The 22,203-nt window shown below is 34.6% G+C and overlaps 5 protein-coding genes across 6 annotated transcripts; 4 read left to right on the top strand and 1 right to left on the bottom strand.

Moving 5' to 3' along the window:
* Positions 1-2,083: 2,083 nt before the first annotated feature.
* Positions 2,084-7,170, top strand: LOC140974730 (putative lipid phosphate phosphatase 3, chloroplastic). Its single transcript, XM_073438218.1, is given in 10 exon segments — positions 2,084-2,337; positions 3,301-3,527; positions 3,636-3,723; positions 3,887-3,951; positions 3,953-4,000; positions 4,108-4,198; positions 4,369-4,557; positions 4,699-4,758; positions 4,890-5,017; positions 7,063-7,170. Coding segments are annotated over 9 exon segments (900 nt in total). The 5' UTR covers positions 2,084-2,318; the 3' UTR covers positions 5,003-5,017; positions 7,063-7,170.
* Positions 7,171-9,879: 2,709 nt separating this feature from the next.
* Positions 9,880-12,334, top strand: LOC140974691 (zinc finger CCCH domain-containing protein 14-like). Its single transcript, XM_073438210.1, has 2 exons — positions 9,880-10,778; positions 11,367-12,334. The coding sequence occupies exons 1-2, from the start codon at positions 10,116-10,118 to the stop codon at positions 11,673-11,675; spliced, it is 972 nt and encodes a 323-aa protein (XP_073294311.1). The 5' UTR covers positions 9,880-10,115; the 3' UTR covers positions 11,676-12,334.
* LOC140974707 (uncharacterized) lies at positions 11,999-14,751 on the bottom strand. Of its 2 annotated transcripts, XM_073438211.1 has the most exons (5): positions 14,497-14,749; positions 13,481-13,599; positions 12,895-12,952; positions 12,693-12,770; positions 11,999-12,355 (listed from the first exon to the last, which is right to left on the bottom strand). In XM_073438211.1, exons 1-5 carry the CDS (start codon positions 14,678-14,680, stop codon positions 12,162-12,164), a joined length of 633 nt encoding a protein of 210 aa, XP_073294312.1. In that variant the 5' UTR covers positions 14,681-14,749; the 3' UTR covers positions 11,999-12,161. The 2 variants fall into 2 exon arrangements, with proteins under 2 accessions (XP_073294312.1, XP_073294313.1); XM_073438212.1 differs by lacking the exon at positions 12,693-12,770 and having other exon boundaries at positions 14,497-14,751.
* A 990-nt stretch (positions 14,752-15,741) lies between these two features.
* On the top strand, positions 15,742-16,278 carry LOC140956982 (uncharacterized). Its single transcript, XM_073414346.1, has one exon. The coding sequence runs from the start codon at positions 15,742-15,744 to the stop codon at positions 16,276-16,278; it is 537 nt and encodes a 178-aa protein (XP_073270447.1).
* Positions 16,279-17,031: 753 nt separating this feature from the next.
* LOC140974675 (uncharacterized) lies at positions 17,032-21,888 on the top strand. Its single transcript, XM_073438209.1, has 7 exons — positions 17,032-17,409; positions 17,912-18,037; positions 18,687-18,884; positions 19,800-19,896; positions 20,666-20,769; positions 21,011-21,062; positions 21,411-21,888. The coding sequence occupies exons 1-7, from the start codon at positions 17,192-17,194 to the stop codon at positions 21,636-21,638; spliced, it is 1,023 nt and encodes a 340-aa protein (XP_073294310.1). The 5' UTR covers positions 17,032-17,191; the 3' UTR covers positions 21,639-21,888.
* The last annotated feature ends 315 nt before the right edge of the window (positions 21,889-22,203 follow it).

Here is a 22,203-nt window from a genome sequence, read left to right as displayed (position 1 = left end):
ATGATTAACCCAAGTTGTTATAAAAGTCCATTGTAAGCCTATTATAAACTCATTTTAAATATTTAATTTTTATAATGTGGGACAAGAGTTATCTGATACCACTTAAATGTCACTCCCCGAAACCGAGACGTGTCATCGGCATTGTTTAAAAATTTAAAATCTTATAACAACAAGTCATGTATTACATAAAATAGTCAAAAGCCAGTCTATTACATAAATCATATAATTGTCTTTACAAAACTTGAACGGAATGCGGAAATGTAAAAATAATAAAACGAATTAACATGACTGGTCTTATTATAACTTGACATAGTCACGATCTCCAGAAATATTCATATTCTTCTTCTTCAATATTTTCTTTGTTCTTATCTGAGAGGAGGAAGTAAGGAGTGAGTATTTAGATAAATACTCAGTAAATGAGGGTCGATCGTACATAACACTTATCAATGATACATATACAAATAAATTATCATTATTTCAATAATAAGCATGTTGAATCCAATTCAAATAAAATACGAACATAACATTGAAAATCATCTCGTTTTTTCATGATCTACTGATCAGTTCTCTATATGTTACTCCTTTAAGGACGTGGCCAAATAAACGGTTATTATATCTCACCGCATCAGGGCCATATCAAATCAAACATCGGAATTTTCTTTGCCACCTCTAACTTGACTCATTACATTGCATTTCAAATAATTCAAACATACTTCGAATATCATAGTTAATAGCAAGTAACAAACGGATTTCAAAGATAGCATATCAAATAGAAATTGATATGTCCATCGAATTTTTGAAATCATATGTAATTGAATTTTTATAAAAACTTTAAGCCCCCTTAAAAATAATATAAGTGTGCAAACTTAATAAAAAGCCCACTTGATTATTATCTTCAAAAAATGAGGGAAGAATGATTGGTCGAATTTTGAAGGCTGCATGCTTGTATTTTAAGGCTGCTGAATAATTGGTCAAATGGTTTTTAATCCTCTTTTATTGTGCTGGTACAACTTGACCAATTCAACTTAGAATGATGGTGATTAAATAGAAGGAGCACATTCTGCATATTTATTCAAAATGCATGGAATAATGCAAGACAAAATTGATTCGGGTTTTCACAATAACTATGTTATGAATATGCTTACGTATTACACGAGTCATGCTTACAAAAGCGAGGGGTATTAAATTTAATATAATTTTTACTTGATAAAAATATAAATAATATGGATATAACATTTGGAATGAACACAATATACAATATGTTTAAAAATTGTCTAGAATACCTTTAAATTCTCGTAATATCTTAGAGAAATTTAAAAAAAAGTATAATCATGGCAAGAAAAACATAGATAAATCAATAACATAGCGAAACAAATTATCTCTATCTTTTGTGAAACTACACATGAAACAATATCAAATACAACAACTAAAAATCCCACCAAGAATTTTCAAAGCAAAATAAAATCCAAGAACGACTTTTAACATGAAAAACCTCTCCATTTTGAAGATAAAAACCATGGGACCGTAGTCCACCAAAATAATCTCCACCATAATGCATAAATAGATTGCAATCCGTGTACAACCAATCCAACTAATACACAATCACAAATCAGTGTCAATATATCACGATTTTTACATAACAATAGAATTAGAAATATCTTACCCAAAAACCAATTGTCCAGAATCTATTCTCTTCGATAAAAATATCTAAATCCGATCTTCATCGTTCAGAATGTGCCTCACAACATCCTGAATATGTTGTCCCAATTTTAGCACAATCCAACTGTTAGCTTTATGTAAAAAAACTATAACAAAAAGATTAGAAAGATTATATGTTAAAAAACAACATTTTATGTTCGACGTGAGAAATTGATTCAAACTACCATAAAACCCAATCTCGACTATCACAATTTAGTTTATTTCCTTGTGAACGTACAAGTTTTCGAAAAAAAAAATTAGTTCAAGTTCCAACTTTTGCTCTATGTAAAAATTGATGATAAAAAAGTAAACAAAAATATAGATGTTTCACTAAATTTAATTAATTAATTAATTTAAACCTTAAATAATTTATTTTTGCCCGATTAATGAAGATTTGACTCGCTAACTGTAGCGAGAAACAAAGTGTTTTCACTTTAGGAACCTTCCTAATATTCCCTACTTTTACGAGCAAAATCATTGCTCTACTTCTTTCTACCGAAATTCTTCTAAATGTACCGATGCATTCCAAACTTAATCATTCTCGTACTTCCGATTGTGTATGATCAACAGTTGCAGTGCACAAGCATTTCCATTATCTATCTTTGTTTTAAGGATTTGAGATGTTTTCGTCGGTCCCAGGTCTGTACGTATCATCAATTTTACGTTTTTATCCATTTTCTAATTCCTATGCGTGCGATATTTTGTGGAACTGGAGTTTTTCGTTCCTTGTGGGATTGATGGTGTTGGTTTGGGTAATGAAATTTGATTGGTGTTTGTTTTTTTTATGGAGTAATGGTCATCTAAGGATTAGTTTGTTATGGCTAAATGTTAATTCTTGCTAGTTTCAGTAGTTTGTCTTGAAGTTCCGTTGATGCTTGGAGTACTAATATACAATGTCGAGGGAAAGAGAATTCTATACACATGTATCCATTTATCGAGATGGAGAGTAAATGTTCCTATTGAGTCTAATTTTTATAAACTATTTCACCTTTTTTTTTCCGCGACTAATTTGAATTAATGTTCTTAGCCTGAAATTAAAGAATATTCGTTGTGATCAATTTTAGATTGTCCTAATCAGTGGCTTGAAACTTCTGCACACACTGGTGATTGGTTTTCATAGCGCCATTCCCTTTTTGTTACAATTCACGAACTCTATGGTATAAGAGTCATAAGATATTAGATAAAATCAAAAAATTCTGTGGCATTTAGATCTGAAGCTTTAAGTGCCAAAAAACTTTAATGTGCTTTACTGAGGAGATGCCTGGAGTATGTAAACTTCCTTTCCTGGTTATAGTGAGTTATATCTCCACTGATGTCAGTTCATGTCAAGTTTCACTTTTGATGTTCTATGGAGCTTGAATAAGAACAAGCTACATGATCTGTAATTTGCAGCATGTAGAAATGGCCTTCATCTTTAACAAAATATGGCCTTTAGGCTGCAATCTGATGGCTATCAAGTTCAGTCAGAATTTTCATTTTCAATAATGATAATTGGCCGATCTTATTGCTTTGGGTTCTGATTTCTGAACTATTATCTTAAAATATGAAGCCATCTAATTGCATTCTTGTTCTCTTGAGTGCATCTTCATTTATTTTCTAAAGGGTTAAATGAGGGACGTGACAACCACCTCGGAACACAGACTCTCCAGTCTCATGGACTCTCCGTGGCAAAGACTCACATGCACGACTGGATGATACTAATACTGCTCGGGGTGATTTTGGTTGTTCTAAAATTGATAAATCCTTTCTATCGGTTTGTTGGGGAAGATATGATGTCTGATCTCAGGTATCCATTGAAGAGCAATACTGTGCCGACATGGATTGTGCCTGTACGTTAAATATTTCTCCTAGATTACTCGAGTAACTCAAACTTGTCCACTTCTAGACCAGATCGATACTTCAGGCTTTGTATGTTGATTTTCTTATGTATTCCCTAGATATATTCTATCCTGTTGCCGATTGTGGTGTTTCTGCTCTTCTATTTTCGTCGAAGAGACGTGTACGATCTTCATCATGCCACTCTAGGTATAGCGATGCTATATCTTATTGCATATTACCATCTATATTGTGTTTTTTTAAATAAAAAATTGCACCCATTTATCTTTTATAACTAAACTGTTAGATCTATATTCAGGACTGCTGGATTTTAGGTTGGCCACTTATTAATATCTGTGTTGTGTTTGTTCAGGCCTTCTATTTTCCATCCTCATAACGGCGGTCCTTACTGATGCTATAAAAAATGCGGTTGGACGCACGCCCACGGCCTGACTTTTTCTGGCGATGTTTTCCAGATGGAAAGGATGTAGGTGGTATTAAGTCTTGATTCTTGAACACTTCTCCTTATAGAATTTTAAATTTTGATTCATGTACACTTTTCTCTGCCTAAAGTAACATTCAGAACTTTTTCAGGCTTATGATCGATGGGGAAATGTCGTTTGCCATGGTGATGAACGTGTTATAAGGGAAGGGCATAAGAGTTTCCCCAGTGGGCATACTTCTAGTAAGCAGGATAATCTCTCAGATGCTTTTACATGTTTTTTGAGACGAGAAACTTTTGCTAGTTCTAGATTTTTTTCACTAATCAGAGTCTTTTGTCTAAGATTTTTAACTGGTTATTCTAACATGTGGGTTATAAAATCGATTTTATGGGACTTTGAATTGATCTTTTAGGGTCTTTTTCTGGGCTGGGATTCTTATCCCTGTATTTATCTGGGAAGATAAAGGTGTTTGATGGAAGCGGGCACATTTCAAAACTCTGTCTGGTTCTTCTGCCTCTATTCATTGCATCTCTAGTAGGCATTTCTCGTGTGGGTGACTATTGGCATCACTGGCAAGATGTGTTTGCAGGAGGTCTACTAGGTTTGTCTGTTATATCCTGCTGTATCGAATCCCAAAATCAATTACATATTATCCGCAAACGAAATCATGGATCCGCCCCTGCCCCAGATAATATACATCAACTTTGAGCTTCATGACTTTAATAGAAAATTTCGGCTGCAGGTTTCGTAGTGACCATACTTTGTTATCTGCAGTTCTTCCCCCCTCCATATCATGTCAATGGTATCTTCTCCTTTTCTAGAGCTCGTTTGTTCTTTTAGGACACTGTTTTATAAAATTAGTGCACAAGTCCCATGAAAACTAATTCAGTATATATGATGCAGACCTTTTCTCATTCCTTGAATCGCTTGCAGGTTGGAAGACACATACACCTATTCAAGCGCTAAAGGATTTGCCAGCAAATGCAAACAAGGAGCAGCCCTCTGGGAGCGAGATTGAAATCGACACTGAATCTGGAAGAAGATAGTTCATCGAGTATTTGGTGAGTGTTGGAACAGATACGAGTATTCGTATGTAAGTGCATGTCCTCGTCCACTCTCTGTGTTTTTCCATCTTGTTATGACATATCATGTTAACTTCGTAAAATTAAACGAAAAACCAACTCAAAAATTAGTTTTTAAAAATATTGTAAATTTGAAATCAGTGAAAATATTAATAATAAATAGAAACTTCATGTTGATTTTATGTATAATTTTTTTGGATTAAATGGTGATAATATGGCAAAAACTTGTGTGAGACGGTCTCACGGGTCGTATTTTGTGAGACGGATCTCATATTTGGGTCATCTATGAAAAAATATTATTTTTTATACTAAGAGTATTATATTTTATTGTGAATATCGGTAGGGTTGACCCGTCTCACAGATAAAGATTTGTGAGACCGTCTTACAATAGACCTACTCTAAAAATATATACCAAACCTTACAAGTTTCCAAGAATATGTATGCTTAATCAAATTGAAAATGGAAATATAAAAAGCTGAATGAATATATGATATAAAAAATTGCATAACTTTAGACACAGAAATATAATTTATTTTTTTTAAATAATTTCTTTTTTTAAACAAAAAATTAGAAATTTAATCTCAATTATATACATCAATTCGCCATTATTGAGGACCTAACATTTTTATTATGTGGTTTGATTTAAAAAGTTTAGACCAAACATTGCAAACCACATGATGTGTTATCTAACATTTTAAAAATGTTTTTAAAATTTTTAATAAGTTAGCAAAGCATTTACGTAATGTATTAATTAGTCTATTGGCTACAAGTGAATATTGGCCACGCATTGGTTTTCGAACTTTTAATTTGGCAAAATATAATTTTGATGCGTGTCCTCCTTTGCATTTCATGCCTATTTATTACAGATTAATATATGATATTTTATACAAACAATTACTCGGTTAATCACTTTATATAATGATAAAATCACATTTCTAATAATGACTGTTTAATTTCATATTTGATAATTGTGCCCCATTTCTTTCTATTTTGAGAAAATTAATTTCTTAACAAAATTGGAATGAATATTTATTTGAAAAAAATGCATAAATTCAATTAAATGTGATTTTTTAGAGATCAGCATTTGATATTATTTTTCTTCATTGATTCGCATTTAACTTCCTCGAAAGCTAATAGCTATTGCCTATTGAACGAGAACCTTCCCCAGGTTTCAACGTCCCACCATTATAGCTGATGGTACGACCTCTGACTTGTAGGCAACAATTGGACTGGTTGAAGGACAACTCTATTAATGCTATAGATTTTTTTTTTAATTTTTCTCTGTTTAATTTATTTCTTGATACCACCATATATTTTAGATTCGGTATGTTCTGACAAGTTCTCGTGAATCTTTATATGTGATACGGGTCAATCTTATCGATATGTACAATAAAAAGTAATACTCTTAATATAAAAAGTAATATTTTTTCATGAATGACCCAAATAAGAGATCTGTTTCACAAATATGATCCGTGAGACCGTCTCATACAAGTTTTTGTCTTTATTTTATACACTTAAATACTGTAGCCATGCGTTACTCCAAGTCTCGAACAAAGGAAACGATAATACCTTGAAAATTATCTGATGAATATGGTTCCTGGTTTGGAATAAATTAATTTAAAAATTTATAAATACTTTTAAAAATTATTTATAATTTTATTATACAATAGTGGATGATTATATTTCTTTAGTTGCATCTAAGGATGAGTATTCGGTTAATTTGGTTAACAATCGAACTGAGTAAACCAAATTTTTTAGGTTGACTGAACCAAATTTCTAACTTGAAATAGAATTAATCAAACTGAATTAAAATCGAACATTTTGATTGGTAATTGCTTTTTTTTTAAAAAATATATTATATACAAAATTAATAATTGAAATGTGAGTTTTTTTTATCATACTAAAACACCCCCGGCCCCCCTACCCTACTACGTAATGGTGTGCCTTCTCCCCTATAAATAGCTGCAAAGTTCACCTTTTGATATCCAAACACAATATTAAAATTCATATAGCTATGGAAATAGTCTCATTCGATGGAAAGAAACAACGAAGAAGAAAGGGATACAATCGATTATCACCTTCGAAACGAAGCTTGAAGATCGTGCGTCTCGGATCGAAGCGCTCGTGGAAGATCAGAATCGCCCCAAAACTGCGCCTGATCAAGCTCGTTTCCCCGTTCAAATTATGGCTGAGACTGAAGAACGCCTACGTGAACATGATGCTGAGATTGGCCGACAGTTCCAACACGTCGAATTCTGGGAACGTGTTCGGCGAGAAGAGAATCCCTAAAGCTCGCGACGCCCCCGTGCGTTATTCGAGGAGTGAGTTCGAGAACAGGCTGATCCTTGAAATTTATAAATCTATGGTGTCTTCCCTTGAATTGCATGGGGTACCATAATTAATCAAGTAACCTGCACATGTCTTTTCCTTCATTTCATTAACTAAAGTTCTCATTCGTAAAAAAATATTATTTTTTTAAAATATAAATCGAGTCAATCCATTTCAAATTTTTATTTTACATAGATAAACCGTTAGTATATATTTATATTAATTTAAGAGAGACTTCTTTAAAATTTCACTTGGATATGTAACTATGTACCAAAATTTAATATCTTAAGAGAAATCAATCCCAAACATAACCGATTACAAGGATTTTCTATATGTAAATGATTTTCATAATAAGTTCCAGCTCAATTAAAATAAATAACATATATAAAGGAGTTGAAAAATTTTGCTGTACCAAATCTATTATAAAAATAATATTCAACTAAAAAAGTTTTAATCAATGTGTTAATTTTATCTTACAAAAAAAGTAAGAAAATGTGGCTTTTGAGTTTCTGCTTTCAATTTTTTCGAAATTTTTTTATTAACGTAGCCAAAATTCCAAATATTAAACAATCTATCTCATAATTTAGAATATTTTTAAGTTATTATCTATAGTAATTCAAATATTTAAATCCAATTTCATATATATTCTTTTAAATTACTTTGTTCACAATCATCATATATCAATTTTATGTGACAAATCTTTTACATGACTTGACCTATAAAAAATATTTTTATTTATATCAAAATTATTAATTTTCATTACAAAAATGAATCTGATCAACTCATTTCACGAATAAAAATAATAGACACGTTTTATACATTGACATAAGCCGGAAATTTATGCCAACTCCATCGCCTAAAGTAGTACAGGCACGAATAAACATAGAAATTAAATAAAGTATATTGTAAATATAAAAAATATAAATCTTTATCATCAAAACAGTCAAAATCACACATTTATTAATTTTTTTGGTTTTTCACCCGGTGAATTTATCAGTACGTCCGTGTAGTCTAGATTGATGAGAATCCAGTTTAATTAATTTTAAACCGACTTTATCGAATACATTTGTGTTGCCATCGTGATCAATGGATAAGCTAAAAATATTATTTGCTAAAAATATTATTTTTACTAACTAAATCTGTATAAAAAATACGAATTGTTTTTCTATTATCTATAATTAAATAATTATCGTTTACGGGGTTTAATGTGTCGAACAAAAGTCTATTTAAACAAATGGCAATGTACGATAGCTACAAGTGCATCACCGGTTTCGCTAGAACTTACTTCATGATATCCATCAATCCTTCTGAAAAAATTTTATAACTTTAAATATGATTTTACTTTATCATAATTTTTTTTTTTGTGTATTCTGTATTACTAGAGTAATTATTTCAGCATGAAATTACATACCTAAGTTTTTTTACTTATTTGTAAAAATAAATTTATTATATTCGTGACTTGTAATCCATCTAGTATCAAGATTACACGTCCGGCCGCCAGCTTTCATGATTATATCTCCGTCTCAAAAATATAAGTTGGATTTTATTCCAAACTAAGGCAGATCGCAAAATTTGTGAATGTTAGTCATCGTTTCCATATTGAATCAAACTTCGCACGATAATAATTCGGTGTTCAAACCTCTCTAATAAAAGAAAAATATCAAAGAATTAAGTAATTCATCATAAAAGACTAATATTTTGGTAGAACTTTGTTGTTACAATAATGGTTATAATATAATATAAAAAGGGTAGGGCTCCATCTGTTCTTTTTGTCGACCCAAACTAAAATCCGGTACGACAATGTTGGGTCGATATATATTATATTAACTAACATGAGACGACAAGTAACTCGTGCCTTCTATATATAATATTACATCAAATCCTTGTTTGATCTAAAGTCAACTTTTTTAAACACATGAAATTAATCCAATCTAGCCCCTACTATTGTTCCGCCCTTGATACATAAAATTAATGACATAAATTTTGATATGGTCAATCAATCTAGTTACACTTGATATAACATGTAGAATAAGTGTGTGTTAGAATTTGAAAAGTTTATGAATATAACAATTTGAATTAGTTAGATTTGTGGCAAAGAAGAGACAATAGTACGTGTAGATGATATGATTAAAGGGTTGGGGTTTTGCTTGAGATGCTTAAGAAATCATTATTTGTTAACTAACAATAATATTATACCAACCTCTTGTTTGACAACGCCTCCTTCACCTTCCCATACGTGCATGCAACGTTAATTTGTAGCAACCCCATCTCACATTAGTCGTTACCTAGCTTTTTAATGCATGCATTATAAATAAATTTTCAATTTTTCGCGCTTTTAACTAAGTTATTATTTGTTGTGGTTGATTAGATAAGAATGAATTGTCATGCAACAAACAAATCATAAATCAAACATCTGTGTATGTAACAAGTAATTACACTACGACATTCATATTCTTTCGTCGCGAGACAAGCGGTGCCTATGCCGAGCTATTTTTGATGAAATGCTTCTACTTAAAGCAATTATATTTTTGTTCTCACTGTGGTGATCATGTTCATGATGTAAACAGTTCAACGGTAGTGATTGTTCTGAGCGTTCTCCTATATATACCCTGATGCATCTGATAATTTCTTTCAAATGCTTACTATATATTTTCCCGCCTTTCAATGATTTCCCTCTGAAATTGGTGTTTTACCAAGTTATCTGTGATTTGGATTTTAGGCGATTTCTGATTACCGAATTGTTGTAGACATGCAGAAGAAGAGTTGTGTATACGATGCTTTCGCCGCCGCCGCATTCTCCGACGACGAAAAGTCATCCGCGGCCTCCTCGGGTATGGCGGCGCCGATGCATTTCTCGAGGTGCAATCCGTTTGTTTTGCCTCTGTCGCCGACCTGCTTGAACTCCAATGCGTCCTATTCCGCGCTATTTCAGAACTGCTCTCCTAATTCTACTTCCGAAACTGCCTCTTTCGACGGCGAGGACATTTCCGATAGGCGAGGCTTCAGTTCCGGCAGCAGTCTCGAGTACCAGCAGCTTTACAACCGTTACACACTCTGCGTTGCTCAGATTCATGATACCATCGCTGAGGCTGACGCACTCCGTCTTGAAAATGAAGCTCTCCGCCTCTCAAACGCCGATCTCAACAACCGTGTAGCTGTGCTCTTCTCTTGCGATCGCTTTCTCTGTGACTTCAACCGCCTCAACATCGCTTCTCCCTCCGCAGCTCAGCGTGCTTCTCACATTGCCTCTCCACAAGCTCTTTCTGAACATAATCGTGTCGAGCGGAAGAATACAGAAAGAGTGGCTCTTCCAAAGAGCATTTCTGTGCGTTCTAGTGGTTATCTGAAGATAAATCACCCCAGCACGGAGACAACTCGCCAAAAAGCAGCGACTCAATCTATTCCAGAATCGGTGAGTCTGCTCCGTCTCTAATTTTGTTCGCCTAACACACACACTCTCTCTCTCTCTTTTCAGGAAACTTCTCAATTTTCCGGTAATATCGGCCGTTATCCATTCCTGACGTATAATTTCCGCACCAAAATTTCAAAACCGAATAAGGCGGCAATTTAATTTTCTAAAACAAATAATTATCGACATAATTATTGTGTCTATACCTGATAATGCAATCTGATGTTCATTATCACGTAATAGTTTCTCACCTTGATCAATATGTAGCTGAATCTTGAACAACAAGCTAAGATAATAGTTCATTCCTATAGTAGAGTTGAAATCATTCTTTATTCGTCGTATTTTGACGTAAAAGTTTGTAATTTAATATTTGAATTATTTTCACTACATTATTAGTAGTAGATTTACATGTCGAAGACGCCATAACAATGTATTCTTTTTCAATAGTCTGAAGTACTGCCGACAAATTTTCAGCTGATAATCATAAAATATAAAATATATCTGCTCGTTTCCTTTCGTGGGTTTAATTATATATGCTTCACATGATTTTTATCTCATGTCTTATATAACCATGGTGTTTCTCTGGAGCAGCAAAGAGTGTATGTACCATTGTCAAAAAAGGAAGAAGAAGCACTGGAATTCGAAGTGTACGACCAAGGCATGTCCAAAACCGAGCTGTGTAACAAGTGGCAGGAGACTGGAGCCTGTCCGTACGGGGAGAACTGCCAATTCGCCCACGGAATCAACGAGTTGAGGCCAGTGATCAGGCATCCACGATACAAAACTGAGGTTTGCCGAATGGTGCTCACAGGCGACATCTGCCCCTATGGTCACCGTTGCCACTTCCGCCACTCTCTTACCGAGCAGGAGCGCCTCATGGCAGCAACTACACCACGGTGATCAATGATAGTAAGGCGATCGAATTTTTGGTGTCTTTGCGTACTTCTGTTGTTCATGTTATCGTTATTTTCTTGGTTGAAATTTTTGACACCGATAAATACTTTTACACGTGGTAGATATGCACAATAAGGAGACAAGAAAATCCATTATTTGTTAATAATAGTGATATTAACTGTTGATACACGTAGAACTCCGTCTTAATCATTGATAATAAAAGTTAAAACTTAGAAAGCAATTTTTAATAACAGCATTCACGAATACGTTTTTTCAAGAGAAACTTAAAGGGTATTTACTCTTGAAATCATCAATTAGCTTAAAGTAAATAAACATAACACAGCTTCTATCACAACAACCAGTTTTCCATGTTACAATGAAATATTTCTACGGCAGATAATGTTTTGTAGTTAAATCACGTGAGTTCAACGGGACTTTAATTAAAGTCAATATAGGGAATGCTTTTGAGTGAAGCGACTGTACCCACGTTGATCATAGTGGCAAAAGTAACACAGGGCAAGGAATGAACTCGACCAACAAGTTTGCATCTATATGCTTGGAATGGATGGGCTCCAAGCTCATAACAACAAGATCCATGTTCAGCTCATCAGCAACCTCTCCAAGAATAGCTGTTGGCTTGTTTCCTTCCCCAAGTCGCTCCAACAGCTTGAATTCTTTGTAGCCACCTGTGCATAAAGTATAAATAACAATCAAGAACAGGCTCCATAAATGTAGTTTTTTTTTATAGCTGCAAGGGAAATAGCTCGAGCATCTGTTTTCGTGATGTCTGTCTTAAAATTCACTTTATGCAACAATGCGCTTCCCAGCATAGTTCGTACAAAATCGTGAGTGCAAGACGATCAGAATAACAGTAAAATTGGCAGCCGCAGATTTCATATTAACGACCACGAGCATCGAGGAAATAATTACTGCCGAAAATCCATTTAGTGATCATGAGTTCAATCATACAGAACAATTTTAGGACATATAATTCTAGATAAAATTATTCGTGCACAAACCAACCTTCAGATAAATGCCATCTAATGCTGGCCAGCTGAGTATCGTGTTCTGAGAGCGATTCCTTCTCCTTTTCATCAATAACTGCAAAGTACATAGAGCTCTAGATTTCTAGAATCTTAGTGTATAAAGGCAAGTTTTACTCCTCTAGCTCAGGCTTCGACGAAATTAGAATATAAAAAATATGGAGGAAGAATGAAGTTTATACCTATGACTGTAATCTCAGCCCCGTATTTCTTTGCCAAAGCAGCAGTGGTAGCTGCGGCCTATCAAACAATAATGAAATAAGAATGCAAAATCTGAAAGAAAACAAAATTGAAAATCCATTACTTTGTAAATAGCTAATAGTATCATGATTTGTAGTCTGCAACATAGAGCCTTCTAACAATCAAAGTTTTCCAGCTGGGAACCAAAAAACATAGTGGTGAACAGGTAAATTTTCAGGTATTTATCCGTTGTCAACGGTAAAAGATTTCTGGTTGTTAAATTAACTAGAAAAACATCAAACTAAGTAAGAAAGACTAAGGTTGTCATCTCAATAGGATGCATGAAACATGTCACAATGTATAACTAATGGCATCTGCATGGCAAATAAACAGCCGATAGAATACTCATTTTATTTGTTAAAAACCAACAAGTGATGTTTTCCAAGTCCAACTGAATCCAAGAAATGCATCTAAGAAATAGTGTCATAGCACCTCACTAGCATAAAGGGGAGTAGAAACCCCAGGCACTATATCAGTAAATTTGTTAAAACCCCTGCTAGCTTGTGAAACATGAACAAATAAAAAAACCTGCTTTGTACCCTCAGAGAGGTAAGGGTTACGATCTATAACAGGCAGGAGCAACTGCTTGAACTCGGTAAAGGTATTTGCTTCAAGTTTGGCTTCAGATTCCTCTGGTTTCGACTTTACTGAAAGAGAACATCAAATTTTAGTCGAGTGTGGTCGGACTTTACACATCAATGAAGCAAGATAATTATTGTATCAGATATGGTCGCATTGAAATCCGTGAACGGCAACACAATAACATGGAAGAGATCACACGTCAGACTTTGTGAAACAACTACAAAACTATTTTTCCCAGCGGACTCTCCTGTAACTTAGGAAGGAACTATGATCTATGCTTTAGCTTTTACTTATCCAAGTCTTGTTATTCCGTTAGCCAACGGTTATTCAATGTTTTTATTTATTTATATGGCATTATTGCATACTTGGCATACTTGAACCACTCTTAACGATTCCTATTTTGTTAAAGTCAAATTAAGTTCTAAACTTACCCTGTTATGGCTAATCAAACAACTTGTGTGCTTTCACAAACTACACAACATACTCCATATTTATTATTCGTTAAAAAAAGAAGAGTAAAGCGGCAATTAATCAGAGAAATCGAGCCGCAACTTTGCATACTTCGAGTAATAACAAAGCGCAGTCATCAATTTGCAAAACACGAGCAACCACAAAAGTTATTCTACATATAAGAGTGACTAATGCCGCATCAAGAAACTCAAACAATCAATAATTTAACACAAAACTAAAGGTGGCTAATTTACAATACGATAATAAACCGGAGACTCCTTCACCATTCAATTACTGAGCGGACCAAGATAGATGCTGGGCTGGTCCGCCCTCAACCAAGTTAAAAACTTCCGGTTTTAATTTACGTTTTTTAAAAGAATTCAACTCGAAAATTTATTAATCTCCACCCTCGGTCCCCATGACACTCGTGCTCCAACTACTGGGTTGGCCTACCATTCAGTAAGATCAATCACAGGTTGAACATAATGCCATAAATTGAGAAAACCACCTACCTTTGACTGAGGGCCTCAAAAACTTGGCAGAAAGTGAAATATTACAGGGTTTAAGCTTCCTCGAGTAAGCAGAAGACAGAACTATTGGAAGTAAATAGGTGGGCTGAATGAAAAAGGAAGTAGAATTGAAGAGGGTTTCGGTGGTTTCAAGATGAAGTGGAAGTGGTGAGTGCGAGACGGCCATTGAATGTGATTCGAGAACTTCCGAGTACAGTAGCTAAGCTAAACCTAGACGGTGGGTCGGAAAGCGTAATGAATTGAGATTAAATAACACAATTGACCCTTAAATCTACGAAATTACGAATAAAGGGCCCATGTCTTAATAATTTCATTTAGTTCAAGGTAGATTTGAAATATATCCATCGTAAAAACATTTTACATGTTTTATTTGAAATTTATTATTTCAATCAAAATTTTCACTAAATCGGATCTATTAAAATCTAAATTTAACATTTGCTGCTATTTTTAATAAATAAATGTCAAATGTAGATAGATCAAGTACCATAAGTTTGGATGATGTTGGAGTAGCAATCAGAATATTTCCAATATGAAATCGAAGTAACCCTCCTAATCATTGTATAGTAGGTCTCTTGTGAGACGATCTAAGATAGTCAACCACGTCTATATTTATAATAATAAATAATACTTAAAAAGTAATATTTTTTCATGAGTTACCAAAATAGGAGATCTGTCTCACAAAATTGACCGATGAGACCATTTGATCATTGCATGTATGCTACATATTTTTTAAAAACTTATTTACAATTATGATAGAATACCTTAAAAAATAACTATGTTGATATGATGATTTAAAAATTGTAATTACTATCCTGATTTTTAATTAATTTAATAAATATTTATTTGATTAACTTATTCTGAAAAATAAAAATGTTCACAAAAATAAAGACATTTTATTTTTATAATTAATTAAATAAATATTTTTGGATAAAATTTGGAATAAATCAAAAAAATTAATAAAAAGATAAAAGTAACAAAATCCCCATAAACTTTTAATTAGATTAATACTTGATAAAGTTAAAATTTATCATCAAAGGTATTATTATCTTTTTCTTTTCCATATGTTGTTAATGGGAGACAAGTTGTGCTGCTTGTTTCCATCGGATACGCCTCGTTTGGCTGACGCGGACTCCACACCTGTCCCCTCCATTTTGTCCTCTATGCAAAAATCGACCTCTCTTTCGAGACCGTTCAGCATCTTCTCATTTTCCTCGACCTTTGTTTGAAATGGGATGTACTCTGTCCGCACAAGGGGCCAAGACTTCCGCCATGGGCACGACCAAGGTTATTTTCCCCGGCGGAGAAATCCAGTGTTTCTACGAGCCCGTGAAAGCGGCGGAACTCATGCTCCAGGTACCCAACTTTTTCCTTGTTAGCACGGCATCACTTCATACAGGAAAGAGGATTTCGGCGCTGAAAGCCGATGAAGATCTGGAAATGAACGAAGTTTACGTGCTTTTGCCAATGAAGCGGCTGAACTCGGCGGTGACGGCAGCTGACATGGGGCCGCTGTTCTTGGCGTCGAATGCCAACGCCGCGGGTGGAATGCCGGCCTCCAAAGTCTTGCCGGAGTTTGTTGAGGATGTGAAGACTTTGAGGGATGATGAGAATTGTCCGGCGGCGAATATCGTGAATTTGGATGATATGGAAGGCTTTGATCAGTTGAGATACAGATTGTCCAGGTGCCGGTCCCGGAAGCCTTCGCTGGAGACTATAGTCGAAGAGACGGTCAACTTGAGATTCATGTTTATGATTGAAAATTGATGCTCAAATTTAGTTTCTTCCTCCCACTCACACCACTCTCTTTGAGATGGAATTGTTTAATATATTTATAAGATATACATATGGATCTGATTTAATAATAATTTTAATATGAAGAGTAATACATTTTTATAGATCGAGTCGCGTTAAAAATTCATCATCTCCAATAAATTTTTGTGAATTTTCGCATTTACACAACATCAACAAAACTAAAAAAAAAAGAATTGAGCGAGGTTGTTTAACCAATTTTCCCAAAATTTAAACCACATTTTATCCGATTAGTTTATGTACACATATATTTATATGTGCCACAATGTATTTATCAACGTTTTAAGGGTTTTTTTTTTGTCTTATAGTTGCAATTATTATACATTGTTACTTAGTTTATTTACATCAAGGGAGGAGTGAAACTGAAAATAAGATGAATGTTATACAAATATTTGCATTACAACTCTAGCTTATAAAAAAATATTAAAAATAGATATGAATTGAATGTTATCCAGTTTTATGTAAATTCAAGTCCAATTTGAACCCATTAATTCAATTTATTTATGTTTTAAATTTAATGAAATCTTATTAACACTAGTCTTCGAGATACACACGATATATGTGTAATATAATATATGAATATTGTATAAATTTTCCAGAAGAATCTTATAAATATTGTAGATGAATATTTTATGAAAATTCAAAATAATTTATAATATTAAATTTGAGACGTGTGGGAGAGTGATAATGTGATCATATTCCATTGTGGATTGGTGTCCTATGGAGCATCACATCCAAAATCCAAAGCAATTTACTTTGGTTTTTCATATGTAATAAAAAAATATATTACTCTATTTGCGGCAGGACAAAACTAGAACGAGTGTTCCAATTTCCCAAAATTCTACCTCCTGCTAGGGTTTATTTTGCGATGGCCGGAATCAGGTTTCAGCCGGAGGACTCGGATGCACCGCAGATCTCGCGCCAGCTGGCAGCTATTGATCTGATATCTGACGACGACCGTTCTGTTGCGGCGGACTCCTGGTCTATCAAGAGCGACTATGGTAGCACTCTTGACGACGAGCAGCGTCACGTGGATGCCGCCGAGGCCCTCTCTGCCGCTTCTTTCAGAGCCTCCTCTGACTACAAGTCATATCTCATACCCCACAATTTTGTTTATATTTTGTTACGTAGAATTGATTTATGTTTGATAAGTAGCGGGAGCAATACAGAAACCTGACACAAATAAGTTTGGCCTAAATTATGTTTATATGTTTACTGGCTCATCAGTCTATTTTGTCATTTGTATGGTTTTTTCGGGGAAAAAAATTGCTTAGAAATAAATACTCCCGGTCTTCTATGAAGACTTGGATATAGTTGCTGGTATCCTTTCGAAACGAGTCGCCTCCTTGGGGGATTTATTCTACGAACATACTCATAGATCGATTATGATTTCCCATGATGAAACAATGCTAAGTGGATTTGGTGCATGGTAAAGTAGAAACTGTTAGTATGTAGCAAACAGAGGGGTTCCTAGACTAGCTGGTGGTAAATTTACTTAATGCTGCTGTAATTTCATATTAGGATGTCTTTTTGTAGTTGTTGATCTTCAGTTATGGGATTGAAAAATTTTCAATCTTGTGATGACCAGTTCGGACAAAGATGAATCAGATCCAGACTCAGTTCCTTCGATGCTGGGCTTTCAAAGTTATTGGGATGCCACTTATGCAGATGAATTGGTGAATTTTCGGGAACATGGCCATACTGGCGAAGTTTGGTAAATATGGACCTGATATCTGCATGTTTTGTTGTCTTATGTTTGTCGTTGAGCATGTTCAACTTGATTGCCTCTGATTTCTGTTTATCTCGTGGAAGAGGATAAGAGTGATTATTTTTGGGAGTTTGTGCTGATAAGTCGTCCATTAAACTTTGACATGGACGTGAAAAGTACTTCAAAACAATGAGCTTTGTACTGAGAATATGGCGATGTGGATGGATTCCCGCATTCAAACTCACCTTGACTGAGGCAACAGAATGATCACTTAGAAGCTCCAGAGTGATGTCTCAGCCTTTCCTTTGTGTTTTCATTTAGAAGGTTCTGGAAGAAATGATGGGACCTTCAACCTTGTCATTGTTAAAAAAATCATGCTCTCTCTTTTTGGTTATCTGTTCACTTTATTATGTGATGATGTCATGCTGTTCCATTGCGTCTACCGATTGATTCTGAAATGTTTCCACCAAGTTTTCCGGTTGTTATCTTATTTAGGACCCCTTGAATCTTAAAATCATCTTAGACCATAAGAGGAAGCACTAAATTAAAATACTGAAGATAGGACAGAATTCAATGATGTTGAGCTTTTTCTTTTCTCCTCTTGTCTTTTCTGCATTCTCCTAAACAATATTCTGCAACACCTCTTGTTCTGTAGGTTTGGAGCTGATGTAATGGAAAAAGTTGCTTCCTGGACTAAAAACTTATGTCTTGAAATGTCTCAACGTCACTCGCAAAATCATAACAATACAAATCATTTGACTCCTGGGCAGTCTGAAAAGGACTTACCTAGCTGGAGTTTGCTGGATATTGGGACTGGCAATGGCTTGCTTCTCCAGGAGCTTGCTAAGCAGGGGTATGGATAAATGTCAACAATTAACCATTCTGTGTACTTTTATATATAACTCGAATTGCCATGTTTGAAATTTTTAAAGAAATTTATCACTTCTTTTGGGCATGTTCTTTTGTAAGTATTTGCAGAATATGATAATACCGGTCCTTGTTTTTGCTGTCGTTGCATTATTATTAAGGCATTGAACTCGAGAAAACTGTTGCAATTTTTAATTTAAAAACTGAAAAGCTTCTGTGACTCTGAGACTGGATTGGTAGAGACAATTATATCTTCCTTGCGGGGTGTTTAGCATATCTACACTCAATTATATCTTGGTGATGTCAGTATTTATTTTTGTCAGTTTTTTTTTTCAATTTCGGGGACCATTGAATGTTGTTTAGTGGTGCATTAGACTCAATATCTGTAGCAGACATCATTTTTTTAGTATGACATTATTAGTATTGAATAGATTTCAGGAATGTAGGAGTTGTATTAGTTTACCACTGACCAACAGTAATTCACGAGGTTCTTAGATGATATTTTATATAAATATAACTTTAAAATTCCACGCGATAGAATCCATGGTGGTTCAACTTTGCACTACATCTAGCCGAGTTTGCTCGTAATGCCTTTAAATATCCGCGCATTGTATCATTGCTTGCGTCACTCTTAAGAAGCTTTGTTGTCATCCAACGAATGATAAATGTTTTGCTTTGATCTGAAATTGAATTCTTGCAACACGGTTTTCCTGCAGCTTGCAAACATTGCGAATATCCTTTAATCTGCACTATGTTTGATTAATGTAAAGAGGGTGAGATTTTGAATATACTGAAAAATTAAGCTAAATATCTCGGACTATTGCGGTTGCTGTCCTTTTCGGTTGGAATTTCGAATATGAAATATTTTAAATGGCTGATAGCAGTTCTTTTTTGCATTTAGGTTCACTGATCTCACTGGAACTGATTACAGTGAAGGAGCTATTGACCTTGCTCGAAGCCTTGCTGATCGTGACGGATTCACTAATATCAAATTTCTGGTACTGTCTTATGTAAATGCAACATATTTCTTTTATTGTGGAGGCAGTACTACGCTTGTGATGTTGATGATATGCCATGAAGTTAATTAGTTGTTTGTGAATCTAACAGGTTTTATCTTTGAAACGAGTAAACTTTTGGGAAAGTGGTCTTGACGAACAGCGATTTAATGTTGCAATGCTTAAGACTCCTATCATTTCGTTTTGGAGAAAAGTTGACTGCGATTTTGTTACTAGAAAGGCAGTGATTACTGTTTACATACTGGCCTGTTCAACAAAGCATAGTTTTGTTTCTACTTTTTACTTGGGGACTGGGGTACCCTGTCTGAGTCTGCTCTGCATGCCATAGAGTATGTTATGTATGAAACTTTTAAAGCCTATCTGTTATTCAAAAGATAACATATACTTCTCTATCCCCATGTGGACCTCAGGAAAAGGATTGTTCGTATTTGATTGCACAAAACCGATAATCATTGACTCCTATTACTGATGGTTAAAATTTTTGTTGTTAATTTGTGTATCTGGAAATTGAATTTTCATACAGTTCCTTCATTCTGGTTGGCCAACACCTATTCCGGTTTCTTCCATAAATTAAAGATATACTGAAACAGTTATGCACATATTTAGATCGTAGGCTTTGCCTCCTTTTCCTTGGTATTACTGCAGCGTCTACACCCATTATTGTCTTGACTTTTTTCGTGATTGGAGTAATGTACACGTTTTTTTAGTGTGTAATTCTAACATGAATTTTTACCCTTAATTTGATGATCAGGTTGATGATGTCCTTGAAACCAAACTGGATCGGAAGTTTCAGCTTGTTACCGACAAGGGGACACTGGATGCCATTGGATTGCATCCTGATGGTAATATTAAAAGGTGACAATACTGTTTTTTTGTTCTTGGTACTGTCTTTTACTTTAGTTATGATTGATTAAGAAGTTACATGCTTGACAGCTTTCTCTTAATCAGTTGTTAAAATCTTTGAGTTAACAAATTTAAGTTTCACTTACCTCGGGCTAAAGGTCTAGAACTCAAGAATATAAGTGGTGTAAGCCCATAGAGATGGTCAATCATTATCAGCTGACTGACAATAACATTATCAATATCTCAATATCAGGATGTTGTATTGGGACGCCATTTCGGGAATTGTGACTGCTGGTGGATTGTTGGTGAGCGGCTCTCTTTCATTAAATTTCTCTTTTCCATTTATGGAGCAACAAATGTTTTGAATGATTCTTAATGTTACACCATGGTATCTTTTGGGTTTTTAACTTTTTGTGTGGTTTTAAGCTCATATATTCTTCCAGTCTTGTTTATTTAAATTGTCCACGGAGGGTTGTAATTTGTCTATGAAATGTGCAAATATCATTTCAGAGTGACACTGCGCCATGTTTCTGTTCTACCTTATTGACATATTTTAGGATTTCAAACAATCAGCCCATGATGTAATGGTGCTAAATACGAATCATATGATAGGTTGATTCTTTCAATCCCATTTTCTTATTGGCATGTTTTAGGTTATCACATCTTGCAACAGTACAAAAGATGAACTGATACAAGAGGTGGAGGCTTTCAATCAAAGGAAGAGCTGTGCCTCTCAGGAACCAAACACTACTGCAGACCAAAACACAGGTAAAGATCCTCCTCCTTTCCAATACGTGGACCACGTTCGCTCATATCCAACATTTACCTTTGGAGGGTCGGTTGGATCACGTGTTGCAACAGTGGCATTTCTAAGGAACTAACTTTATGGGCAAAAAGATGCTTCTTTTAACATGGACGCCCCCACCTTGTGTCTGTAACAGTATTTGTGAATGTGGAAATCTTGCAAGTAGTTACTCTGCTGAATGATAACCCTACTTTGGGATTTGATGGTCTTCTGGTAATTGAAGTATGCACTGCCTAGATGTAGAATAGATGGTGATGCAGGAATCGTTGTTCTTGTGTATATTCAAACTTTTCTGGAACCCATATCTAAGAAATGCTTGATCTTTATCTGCTTGCTTTTGACTAGGTTCATACCACGGTTGGATTCTCCTTAATTTTACGTAGTTATTATTTGTGTTTTTTTTTCAAATTTCTTTATTTTTCGATGGTACTGGTTTCATTTATGGCACAAACTCAATTAAATAAACGTTCGAATTTTCGCTCGCAGTTAAAAAATAGAGGAATAAGATCAGATTGTAGTACTATACATGTCAATAAAAATTAGCAAGGTGCAATAGCATGCCTGTGCATCTACTTGCAATCCACTCGGAAGAAGAAATGTGCTCATGATTTTGAACTGAGTGCATGCAGATGTAGGTTTTT

This window comes from Primulina huaijiensis, chromosome 1 (genome assembly GCF_012295235.1).
Source record: "Primulina huaijiensis isolate GDHJ02 chromosome 1, ASM1229523v2, whole genome shotgun sequence".
Taxonomy (NCBI): Eukaryota; Viridiplantae; Streptophyta; class Magnoliopsida; order Lamiales; family Gesneriaceae; genus Primulina; species Primulina huaijiensis.
Note: the sequence above shows the minus strand (reverse complement) of the source record. Positions and strands in the feature narration are given on the sequence as shown.